Raw genomic sequence first — 13,472 nt, 5'->3', positions numbered from 1 at the left:
GTATATCCTGGATGATAAAATTTTGACTGGTTTTTGTTATATGCCTTTCATACTTTTAATAAAAATATATTAAAAAAAAAAAAAAAAAAAAAAAAGAAATGCTGGCTCCTCCCACGACCAAATGGCTTGCATTTGGTCGTTTCTGAGATGAATGTCCTTGGTTTTGATTATCACCGAAAATCAGAAATGACCAAGTCTAGGGACGACTATCTCTAAGGATGACCAAATTTCAGGATTTGGGCGTCCCTGGCCGTATTATCAAAAAGAAAGATGGACATCCATCTTGTTTCAAAAATAGGAGTTTCCCCACCCCTGGATGTGGACATTTTGCGAGGACGTCCTCATCAAAACTTGGCCGCCCCTTTCGATTATGCCCCTCCACGTGTTAGCCAGCAAATTTTACCTGGAAATTCAGTGCCAGAACCCAGGCATGGCCCAGCATTGAATTTACGGCCATCTGCATATCTGCAATTTTCGGCCAACTGCATATCTATCAGGCCCTTTATTTTCAGCTGACAACAAAATATACATTGCAAAGAACGATGTTGAGAGTAACGTGAATCTTTTAGGCTATTGTGACTTTAGGGGTCTTTTGCTAAACTGTGCTAAGTATTTGCATTTAGCGTGCCTTAACAGCAAAACATAAAATGTGCTAAGTGCAAAGGTTGGGTGGTAATTATGGGGGGCGTGCCCTGTGTGTCCTCTGCAATTACAGCACCGAAAACCTCATTAGTGCACCTAACCTTGGTTGCAATTAGTGCAGAGGCTGTGCAGAGTCCTTTTACTAATGTGCACGGAAAAATGGGCTGTGCTAGTGTAGGTGCGTGTTTTGGGCGCGTGCAGATCCATTTTTCGGTGTACCTGTAAAAAAAGGCCTTTTTTTATTTTTGCCGAAAATGGACGTGTAGCAAAATAAAAATTGGTGCACACCCATTTTGGGTCTGAGAACTTACCGCCAGCCATTGACTTAGCGGTAAGGTCTCACGTGGTAACCATCTACATGCGTAGAATGACGATTACCGCCCAGTTTCTGCTGTGTGCCAGAAAATAAAAATTATTTTCCGGCTTGCATAGCGGACTCACGTCAAAAATGAAATTACCGCAAAGGCCACGTGGTAGCTGGGCGGTAACTCCAAATTGATGTGTGTTGGGCACGCGTACACACTTACGTTGTTTAGTAAAAGGGCCCCTGCGCCTTCTATTGAGGAAATGCTAAGTAAACCTGCGTAGCAGCTGCAGTTATAGTGCATGGTAAGTATCACATGTTAACTGTAATATGCCTTCTCTACCCATTCTCCTAGCCCTTATAACAATATGCAGTTCTGGCTAGATTCTATATATGATGCCAAAAAAATCAACGCCAAAATAGCGCTATTTTATAAGCTGCGCTTGAAGTTTAGCATGGTTTATAGAATGGCACTTACGCCCAGGAATTGTGCCTATCTTTAGATGTGGCCGTGTGCACCAACTGAAATGTGGTGCAAATGTAGGCATGTATCCCCATTATTCTTTAACAATGCGAGTAAATTTTAGGAATGCTCCCGTTATGCCCATGACCTGCCCATTTCCGCGCTCCCTTTTTCAGATTGCATGTAAATGCCAATTAAATATAATTAGTGCTAATAATTGCTTGTTAAAAAGCCAATTATTGGCACTAATTAGCTCATTATTCAATTAAATTTGCACACACAATTTTTCAGCAACGTTTAGAGAATTAGGGGGTTAATGTGCAAATTTGCGCATGCCAACAGGATGACACTGCACGAAGAGCTGGTGTGCTTATGCGAGCTGCTCTGTGCGTTAACATCTTTACGCACCTTAATAAAAAGGCCCCTTTGTTTTGAGTTCTCTGCTTGGTTGTAAAATAGTTTTGCATGAGAGTGTCCAAAAATATATGAAAAATTATAAAATAAATATTTGTATGTTTTTCACCATTTTTTGTTCAATATTATCAAATTTTCTATGGGATAAAATATTATTACATGGTAGCTGAATTTTTAAATAAAATCAGTACACAGCTGTCTATTCTTACTGGCATATACACACACCTACTTTAGGGGATCTTTTACTAAGCTGCAGTAGTGTTTTCAGCAAGCGCTAAACACTAGAGACACCCATAGGAATATATGGGCATCTCTAGCGTTTAGTGCATGCTAATCATTAGCACATGCTAAGAATGCTACCTTGGCTTAGTAAAAGACCCTCTTAGAGCAGGTATAAGTGCATGTACCTAGTTTTCCTGGGTAATTTTGTAAACCTTTATAGGCATATATGTTCCCTTTATAAAATACACATGTTGAATGTTCTTATGTGCACTTTGACTACATAGGCATCCTCTTATAAAATTACCTTCATAAGTCCACAGATGTGGTCTTTCCAAAGATAGATCTGAAAGAAACCAGAGTTTATGGATGATATAATAAATGTTCTCATCATTCCCCAACCCCCCCCCCCCCCCCCCCCCCCCCCCCCACAATTCTTGAGCAATCCCACCTTGTCAAATAAGTACATGGTAATTGTGAGTTTTCTATTTTAAGTATCAGATGTGCTTCTTTTTGCTGGACTGTACCTTGATATGATTATCCTCAATGAAAAAAGGTTTTGACAGTAGGAAGACACAAGCCCCTTGGCCATGTGGTAGGGGCTTAGTGATGCTGGGGGAAACCAGATGTTACTGGAAGGGGGATATGGGTCTGCTATGATGACCTGAGAGTATGCTGGCAGTAGCAGTGGACATTCTTCCTCTGATCAGAGGCTTCCTGGGTGATGAGTGGTGGCTATGCCCAAACAGATGGACTTGATTGGGGGAAGCTCTTCACTCCAAAGCCACAAGGGCTTGGCATGGATCTTTTCATTACATGTTCAGAATGATTTATTGTCTACAAGTGGAAGAGTAACCTGATGGTTAGTGCAGCAGGCTTTGATCCTGGCAACCTGGGTTCGATTCCCATTGCAGCTCCTTGTGACTTTGGGTAAGTCACTTAACCCTCCATTGCCCCAGGTACAAAAAACTTAGATTGTGAGTCCCCTAGGGACTCAGAAAGTACTTGTATATAATTTGTACAGCACTGCATACATCTAGTAGTGCTATAGAAATGATTAGTAGTAGTATTTCTGTTAACTAGATTGGTTTACAATAAAACATACACAGTGGATGCATGTAACTAAGAGAGAGAATCACTTTCCGCTACAGAAAATTTGTCTGTCCCCTTAAGGAGGTTGCCACTAAAACAGGGGGTTAGATTTTGGTGTTTGAGCAATGGGTCTAGTTTTCTGAATATTTATCTTGTGAGCAACTCTCACTGAGCCCAATTCTATAACTGGGTGCCAAACTAGGCACCTAGATACAGTTTACTTAGCACAAATTCTATATTGGCAATGTTGGCACCTGGGTGCCAAGATTCTGTAAATCATCATGCACATGCCGACATTTAGGTGCGATCACTTACACCATGTCAACAGCAGATGTGGCACTTGAGCGCTTAGTTTACAGTGTTTTGTAAGTTACGTGTGCAGATGTTGGTCCTGCCCATTCCCTTCCCTGGGACTGTCCCTTTCATTTATATGCCAAGCAAGTTGTGTGCATCATTTGTAGAATAGCATTGATTGGGCTTGTAGCACTTATATATACAAGTGTACACTTATCCACATAAGTGCTAGTATTCTTTAATATTAGTGCACAAATTACACTTAATAGAGGTGCCAAGCTATCTAATGAGGGGAAAGTTGTCCATAATGGGACAAAGTCCATGCCTATGTTTAGTCCAAGGATTTTGCATCACTTTTCAAAGGGAGAGTTTGACAAAACAGTGGGTTTTAAGCAGGGGTGTGCTGGTAAATTGTTAACAGGGGGCTCTCTCTCGCCAGCAAAGTAAAAGAGAATTCAGGAGGGGCCCAAGCCCACATTTTGGGATCCATTTGTTAAAGTAGCCATGGAGAACCAGCTCCCAAAATTCTTAAAAACTTAACAAACGGCTCTCGAGAGCCTGTGAGAGCCTGCTCCAGTACACCACTGGTTTTAAGCCTGTAAACTGTATTGATTATTTATTGAAGTGGATTTCTCTAGTTTGGCCAGTAGGTGGTGCATGTTTATGTTTAAAGCTGTTATAGAGAACTGACTGTTCCTTCTTTAGTTAACACAGATAAGAGGTAATCTATAGTGAAGTGGCCAGCTACTTTTAAAACTTTGTTGTTCTGGGCTCTGATTGGCCCAGGAGCTCAATTCTTTTAGGAATGTACTGGCTTTTTCTCCAATCTTAACCAGGGAGAAAAGAGAGAAAGATCTCTTTGCTAAAGCCCTGGATAAAGTTACATTTGATAACATATGAGCAGCTATATGTCCTGATCTCCCCAGGTACTATTTAGATTGTAAACCAATGTTTAGATAGTTTTATAATTGATCCATATTTCAGTTACCTGTTATTGTTTTGATGATTGCACCCTTTCTGCTTATTGTTCTAATTTTTAGTGACAATAAACATTTTTTAGTTTATTGCCTCTGCTTGTCTGGACTGACTAAGAATCCTGTTGGTTTATGTGTTGGGTCTGTGAGTGCTTTCTAGGAACTGTGAGATCACTTGGGATAATTTGAGAGCAGGAAACTCACCCAGAGGTGGTTGGGACCCAGTAGGTGGGAGGAGGGTGCTAGTGTAGAGCATAAGCGGCAGGTGCAGGTGGACCTGAGCTGTGCTGGCGATAGACCCTCTAAGTGGCCGCGGGATAGCCCGAGGCAGGTGGCTAGACGTTTCGTGACATAGAGTATATCTATACCTGTGCTTTGAGACTTGCTCTGGATGCACTACAGTGGAGCCAACTGATGTGCAAAGTCTAGAGCACTTTATTGCATCGTCCCTTGACAGGGATCTGGGCACCCAGGCAATAAGGATCATTGGGACTCCCCTCTCCCTCCCTCCCCAAGTCCTGCTACCTCCCTCTTCTCCTGCCTTTAAGCTGCCAGTGCCCAGCTGACATATCTCTCCCTTTTCTATCTTTTAAACCTCCTCTCCCTTTCAATCTCCCTCAAACCTCCCCCCCCCCCCCCGCGATCTGTCAGCTCCCCCACAGTTTACCTTTCAACTTGCTTCTTTAGCACAGTAGCAGCAGCAGCAGCATTTCAGAGAAAATTGCCTGTGCTGGCCTGGAGTCTCCTCTCTGCCACGTTGCCCATGATGTAATTTCCTGTTTCCACAGGGATGCGGCAGAGAAGAGACTCCAGGGCTGGCACGAGCAACTTTCTCTGAAATGCTGCTGCTGCTGCTATGCAAAAGAAACAAGTTGAAAGGTAAACTGGGGTGTGTGGCCACGGCATCTGTCACTCCCCACATTCAGATGTCATGGATAGGAAGCAGGTAAAAAAGGTACGGGCACAAAATAAGTCCTGGGCCCGTGGGAGGGAAGTGCTGGGCCCCACACTGCCCTGGGCCCTCGGTTTCCCATATGATCAGTCTACCCCTGTCCCCTGGTAATATATGTCATTCACAGAAAAGCTTAGAACTAAATACAAAAGTAACACAATAGGGGTATATTTTGTGAATTTTAATTTTAAAAAGATATTCTTGTATAGACCCATGTGTTCACTGTAAGGGCTGGCTATTGGGGAGTAATCTGGGGCTGTTCCTTATGGTTTATTAGTTTTTCTGTCCTTTAATTTCATTCCTGATTCCTTGATCTTATCTTAATTATTGGTGGGTGATCGATATATATTTGAATTTCCTATTATTGAATTTGTATTTCCTTGAAATATTACTTGAATTTCCTTGTATCCCAGTTTGTAGGTAATATGTGATTACTGAAAAGTTAAAGTAAAACAAAATGTAAAAGTTGTATGGGAGGCTTAAGAACCACTGTATTTGTGGTAACAGCCTGACTCTCAGATGCCTTAAATCAGTGGCGTTCCTAGGGGGGCTGACACCCAGGGTGGATCGCCGATGCGCCCCGCCCCCCGGGTGCAGCGCCCCCCGGATGCAGCGCGACCCCCCCCCCGGCGAAAGGACACCTCCCCGCGAAAGAACCCCCCTCCCGGGTGCACGCTGCTGGGGGGGGGGGTGCCGCGCGCGCCTGGCCTTCCTTCGTTCTATGCTCCCTCTGCCCCGGAACAGGAAGTAACCTGTTCTGGGGCAGAGGGAGCATGGAACGAAGGAAGGCCAGGCGCGCGCGGCACCCCCCAAAGCGGCGTGCACCCGGGATGGACCGCACCCACCGCCCCCACCTAGGAATGCCACTGCCTTAAATGAAGCAAAGTTTTCAGCAGCAGAAGTGAAAAAAGCCAGCTAGAGCCATGCCTGCCCCAGTGTCTGGGATCAGTTGTTAAGGTGGGATATTGTCAGTGTCTCTTGGGGTTGGCTAGTAATTAGTTTTCAGCTAAGTCAAAGGATCACTGAGGTACTCCAACCTGCTTCTTTTTCACTCCAAGATGACTATCTTTCTATCTAGGACATTCCTGCGGGAACTGGCCCTCATGGGAGAAACTCAGGAGCGTGAGCGGGTGCTGGCTCACTTCTCCCAGCGCTATCACCAATGCAACAACAACACCATCTCTTCTGAGGGTGAGGACCATTCTTTCTGCATGAGTAGAGTACATAGTTGAATAGGTATATGACCATGGACTCGTATATGTACAGGCACGTAAGAATTCACAGGATGAGCAATTTAAAAAAGCTGTTTACTTGGGTTTTTCTGAGTAAGGGAGGAGGGGGTAATTAACAAGGTGCAGTAAAAGGGGAGCTTTTGCCACACCTCGATTTACCACGGAAGTCACCAACCTATGGTATCTCAGTACTGTGGGTTGATGACTCCCATGGTAAATGCAGAACACTGCTTGCAATTAACGTCGCAAGCAATGTTATACCATGGTCCGGGTGCATGGGGCTGCAAAGCTATGGCCCAATGCTCCTGGGCTGCTTCCTAAAGGAGACAGGCACAGTTCAAAGCAGCTGCCCCCTGAGTGGCACCCCTCCATACACCCCTATCAAACCCTCTTCTCAAAGGGCCCCCCGTGCTAAAACCTATCTGAAGTGGCCCCCCCAACATCAAGCCCCCCTTATTACAGAACCCCTTCCAAATAGAACACCACCAGCTAGGAGTGCCCCCCCAAATGGAGGCTCCCTTTGACCTTAGGACCCCTCACCCAGAACTTCCTTACATATGACCCATACCGACATCCATAGGTCTCCCTCTCCCCAGGACTACCTTTAATTTTACCTGGGGTCTAGTGGGGAGCTGGGTAAATGTCAGGTTTTCATTTAAAGGATTAATAACATGGATTATTGCCCTAATCCAGCTTGATAGCTTCCCCTCTAAATATGCTATCTGAAAATAGCCCACAATATGGGAAAAATTATGTGGACAGACCAACAGCATGCCTATGTAAAATGTATGCTTGTTGTTTTTATCCGTGTGGACTATGCTGGATTTCAAAGTGAAAATGATGTCAGAAAATCTGTGCACTTAAAATCTACACCAGCCTTTTGGTGCACTCTGATTTTGAGGACCAACCTTTGTGCAGATGCTGGAATTTTCAAAAGTGTGGGCGTTAATGCAAACTTCTCCCATCCCCATCTGTGGGAACACTTCCACACAGTCTGAGGAAACTCGCACATGAACAGGCAATATGCAGGGCCGCCAACAGACAGAGCCATGCTCAGGGCAGGGCCGCCACCCCCCCAAGCAGTCACCGCCACTTCTCCCTCACCTTCCTGCATCTTCTCCTCCCTCAATTTCTCACTCTCACTGCTCCTGTGTGCCGGGACTCTGGTTATCGCATTAATGCAATCACCTGGGTCCCAACACAAAGAAGCAGGAGAGAGACCCTGTCACTGGGCCCCCCTGGGAGAAAGGGCCCAAGGAATCTTGCCCCCATGCCCCCCCTCTCGGTGACCTTAGCAATATGCATACAAGTTTAAGTGCAGATAAGCAGACAATTGCATACAAGCCCATTTCTATGGGTAAAGCATTGTTTTACCTGTGGAAATGCTTTTGAAAATTATCCTCCCTATCTGTACAGGTTCAGGGTGGAGAAAGGATGAACATGTGTCGCATTACATTTTCAAATTTATACTTATTTTTCTTAGGAGAAATGTTCCCACTGAGACAGCAGGTACAAATTTCTGTGGGTATTTTTCTGGGCACTTTTCAAAGGGAAAGGCTTTCCTGTTATGAACTGGTGCAAATTCCCTGGGGATTTTACAACTGCCCAGAGATAGGAAGTTAAGCCCCACCCAGTACATCCCAGGATGCACCGTGCAGGGCGGGCCACTGCCATTTTGGGAAGGCGCCCGAAGAGGAGTGAGGGAGTGCTAGTCCCTCCCTCCTCCACTTACTACTACTATGGAGAGTAGGCCTCTGGGGGAGAGGGAGGGAGGACTAGCTAGCTAGATAATGGTACCACTGGACCACCAGGGCATTTTTGTTCGATGGGGGAGTGGAAGGGGAAAGCTAGCAGTCCCATTGGACCACCGGGGTTTTTGTGTTTGGGAGGCGGACTTAGGTTTGACAGGTCCGGGAGAAACTCCTGGACTTGTCATACCTCTTCAGGGGTCTCCTTCATTCCTCCCTCACTGGCAATCCCTAACACCAGCTCTAAACTGGCATACAGTTTGCAGCAGTAGCAGCGCCCTTGTTTGGTGCGCTGCCCGCTGATCATGAGGGAGGAATATGGGAGACCCTTGTTTGTAATCATTTGCATGCAATTAACGTTCAGAGCCAGCAATCGCATTATTGCACACGCTCGCTGGCTCTGATCATCGGACGGGAGCAGATGAGGGTGCTAGTACAGTTCTATTGGCCTCTAGTTCCTGCTTTTTCTTCTGATCATTGGCCCCTGGCATTGGTAGCATGGAATGTTTCTGCTATTTGGGATTCTGCCAGGTACTTGTGACCGGGATTGGCTGCTGCTAAAAACAGGATACTGGGCTAGATGGACAATTGGTCTGACCCAGTATGGCTATTCTTATGTTCTTATGGCCAGAAACATCTCCTGGCCATTTAAATCGCTTGTGCAGAGCCATCCACTGATATTCAATGGCACTTAATGCTAAACTGAAAGCTGGCCATTTTGTGGGCAGTCGTGGACAGAGTTGGCATGAGGTTAAGTGCTGATATTCAGCAATTAACTGCCTAAGTTAAGCAGCCATATTGGACGGCATAAAACACAGTCCTATCTTAATGAGGTATCGCTTAGGTGGCTAAGTGCTGAATATTGCACTTAAGCAGGGGCGGCCATCTGAGGTGAGGGCCTCAGGCGGCACTCCTCAGGGAGCGACATCTCCCCCCTTCCTTCTTCAGTCCCCTTCCCCGAGCCAACCTTAAGCTCTGAGATTGGGGCTTGGTGGAAGCGGCGCCAAGCTCCGAGATCGGGGCTTGGTGGAAGCGGTGCCAACCGCCGATAAATGGCGCCAAATCCCAGGTGCAGCTGGAATACGACACCGTCAAGACTCTGGAGCAGGCGATCAAAAGATACTCCAACAGCCACTGTCAATTGGACATATGCCCCAGCTACCTAATACAATCTGCCCCCCAACGCTTCATAACAGATCTCACATCCCACTTAAACTTCATGCTTCAGCAGGGTATTTCCCTAAGGAGAAAGGTAACATCCTGCTCACCCCAATACCAAAGGACACCAAGAAAAAAACAAACGATATCACCAACTACTGCCCAGTAGCATCTATCCCATTAGTAGTCAAACTTATGGAAGGATTGGTGGCCATACAACTCAATGACTACATAAAAAAAATTTACTATACTACATGAGTCACAATCAGGATTCAGACCTCAATACAGCACCGAAACAGTACTACTCACTCTCCTAACTAAATTCAAGTGGGAGATAGCAATAGACAAAAACAGTCTCCTCCTCCAATTTGACATGTCAGTGCGTTCGATATGGTTAACCATAACATACTGCTAAGACTCCTAGATTACTTCAGAATCGGTGGAAACACTCTTAATTGGATCAAGAGATTTCTAACCACCAGAACATACCAAGTGAAATCAAGCACAAACATATCGCCACCCTGGTCACCAGACTGCGGAGTACTGCAAGGATTCCCACTATCACTGATCCTTTTCAACCTCATGATGGTCCCACTAGCCAAGGCCTTATCCACCCAAGACCTTAACCCATCTATTTACGCTGATGACGTTACATTATACATCCCCTACAAACATGATCTGGAAGAAATCACCAACAAAATCAAGCTCAGCTTAAGCATCATGAACTCATGGGCAAACACATTCCAATTAAAACTTAATACAGAAAAAACACATTGCTTTCTCATCACATCCCAATATAATACATACAAACCCACAAATATCAACACCCCAGAACATACCCTCCCTATCTCAGACACCAGAACATACCCTCCCTATCTCAGACAACCTGAAAATTCTCGGAGTAACAATCGACCGAAACCTCTCACTAGAGACCCAAGCGAAAACCACCATAAAGAAAATGTTTCTCTCAATGTGGAAACTCAAACGCGTGAAACCATTCTTCCCGAGAGAAATATTTTGCAGCCTGGTACAGTCAATGGTACTAAGCCACTCAGATTACTGTAATGGCATCTACGCAGGATGCAGAAAACAAATTATAAAGAAACTTCAGACCGCCCAAAACACAGCAGCAAGACTTTTATACGGAAAAACACGCTTTGAAAGCGCCAAACCACTCCGAGAAAAACTGTGCTGGCTTCCAATTAAGGAACGTATCACTTTCAAAATCTGCATGACAGTTCACAAAATTATCTACGGCGAGGCACCGGGATATATGACAGACCTCATCGACCTGCCAATCAGAAATACTATAAATTCAGCACGATCATACCTAAACCTCCACTACCCAAACAACAGGGGACTCAAATACAAATCCATATATGCATCCAGCTTCTCCTACTTGAGCGTACAAATGTGGAACTCACTACCTAAAGTAGTAAAAACTGCGCTCGACTACCTGAATTTTCGGAAAGCACTAAAAACATATCTGTTCAAAAGGGCATACCCCACCGACCCAACATAAAAAACCTGGCACCTGCGATACAACGTAACCAAAGACCGTAATGGACATATCCTAACTCTCCCTCATTAAGCCCCCAATTGTATTTACCATACATGTAATTCATTCTACCATAATATTATCTGTAACTGTTCATACCTTATATCTGATCATATCGGAATCAGCTAACGCTGTTTACGATACTATGTAAGCCACATTGAGCCTGCAAAAAGGTGGGAAAATGTGGGATACAAATGCAACAAAATAAATAAATAAAATAAATTTATTAAAAGTCAGTGGTGGCAGCAATCCCCATTGGCTGCCCTGCCCCGCTGACACCGGCCTTTTCTCTCTACTGCGGCCCGCCTCTGACATAACTTCCTAGAGTCTGGTGCCGGCGGCAGGGCAGCCCATGGGAATCGTTGCCGCCACCGTCTTTTGGGAACAAAAAGGTGGGCTCGAGGAAGGGGGTTGAAGAAGGAAGGGGGAAATGCAAGACCATGGCTGGGGGGGGGGGGGGGAGGGTCGCCATCTCAGCCCTCACCTCAGGTGACATCTCAGTCCTTGCCTCATATGGCAGATTGCCTTGGGCTGCCCCTGCTCTTAATTGCATATGAGATAGCTGGCTGCATAAACCTGGATAATCAATGCTGGTACCTGGACACGGCCCAACCTTGATTACCTAGGAATAACGCCATGACAGGTAATAAAGCTCTCATGGTCACCAGCTGAATATCAACCCCTGGGTTTTCATAATTTATATGTGTAAGCATGCGCCCCACCCGCGCTCCACCCATGTAAATGCACCATCACATCTAGGTGCGTACTTACAGCATAGTTCTTTTCCAGGAACTGCTCATTTTCCTGCATATGGGTTCACGTATGCATGTCTATGAGTGGAATTCCAGAATACATGCACATTCTTGCTGCCTAAAACTGGACGGTTCCTTATAGAATTACCCCTTATAGGCTGTAGGTGCATAAGTTTATCTGCTTACCTGGCAAACGAATTTATAAACTCACAGATTTTCTTTGTTAAAGCACTGTCTTGCCCATTGGAAATGCTTCTGAAAATGCCCTCGGGAATTTCTTGACAGGAGGTTAATTTATACGTCAGGCTTATAGGGACCCTTAATAGCTCACGTAGTAAACAGCAATATAGTATATTGTCAAACTGAATGGCCTTGTCTTGAATTCGTCCTGCAGATGGAGTCCACACTTTGACCTGTGCTTTGATGCTCCTGAATACGGATCTTCATGGACATGTAAGTACTGCAAAAATAAGGGCGCCTTTTAATAACAGTCATTAGATTTTGCAGTCACCATGGCTTAACGCAGAAAATTAACACACAGTAGCTGCAAATCTAATGTTGCAGGTATTGAAGGCATGCCCAGCTTTTTCCATTGCAGGTTGTGCATTAACATTTGCATTAGCACACAATAATCAGGTAAGTAGTCCCAAGCTAACTGTATGTTAAGCCAGAGGCATGAAGAGCATCTGTGCTAACTGCAACAGTGATAGTGCACAAAACGTTGTCCTATGCTAACAGCAATGTGCAGTCCGTGCCCATTCCCATCCCGTAACAAAATATGCAGTTACTGCGTGAATTAGCACTTGATATCTTTTATACCAGGGTGATAGCAGGTACGAAGCTCTTGTGCTGTTACCACACTGTAATTTACATGTTAACTACTTAGTGCATAGAAACAGAAAAAAAAGCAACTCTGAGCCTTCAGGATTGAGATAATTGACGTCCTTTTTATTCTGAGAATGACCCGACACGGGCTGTGTTTCGGCGTACAATGCCTGCCTCAGGGGTCTAACATAAAAACACATAAATATATTAATCATAAATTATTACAAATTAAGACAAACATAACGCATATAGAATTAAATATGTAAAAAATTTTTATAATGTAAAAAAATACATAAATATGTTCAAAAACAAAATTTTCCGTAAGTTATGTACCTAAAGTTTGCAAATTGATTGCCAATACTACAACACTAAAAAGATTATATATTTAAATAAAAATCAAAATAAAGATAATAATGAGAAAACCTTGTTGGACAAAAGAGGACCAAATAATATAAATGAATAATGTAATTCAAAACGAGACCACTATTTTGTCATGTGGAATCATAAAAGACAGTCTTACCAGAAAGTTCTTATCGGTATATTCAAGGAAACTTGGAATAAGAGTGATTGAGAAAGACCAGTGACCTTCCCCTAGTCAGACATCTGTGAAGTTGGGAAACCCCAACTAGAGAGAAGGGGGGGGGGGGGGGGGAATCAGCAGCAGAGAAGATCTGTTGAGTAATTCCAAGTGTCTTGGATTGGCCAGTCAGAGACAGGATGCCAGCCTAGACTGAATATGGATCTGACCCATCATGGCATTCCTTGTGTTCATACACACTCCCTCTTCATTCCCTGCTAAACAGGATCCCCACTGCACACATTGTCTTCCCCCCCACCCAAGCTAA

General features: G+C 44.5%; 1 protein-coding gene across 1 annotated transcript in view; it reads left to right on the top strand.

Annotated features, from left to right (window-relative positions):
• The window catches only part of PSD (pleckstrin and Sec7 domain containing), a 318,145-nt gene that overhangs the window by 117,091 nt on the left and 187,582 nt on the right, over nucleotides 1-13,472 (top strand). The window contains exons 7-8 of the mRNA XM_030204993.1: nucleotides 6,433-6,545; nucleotides 12,197-12,255. Of these exons, the coding sequence (XP_030060853.1) occupies nucleotides 6,433-6,545; nucleotides 12,197-12,255 (172 nt within the window). The remainder of the gene's footprint in view (nucleotides 1-6,432; nucleotides 6,546-12,196; nucleotides 12,256-13,472) is intronic.

This window comes from Microcaecilia unicolor, chromosome 5 (assembly GCF_901765095.1).
Source record: "Microcaecilia unicolor chromosome 5, aMicUni1.1, whole genome shotgun sequence".
Taxonomy (NCBI): domain Eukaryota; kingdom Metazoa; phylum Chordata; class Amphibia; order Gymnophiona; family Siphonopidae; genus Microcaecilia; species Microcaecilia unicolor.
Note: the sequence above shows the minus strand (reverse complement) of the source record. Positions and strands in the feature narration are given on the sequence as shown.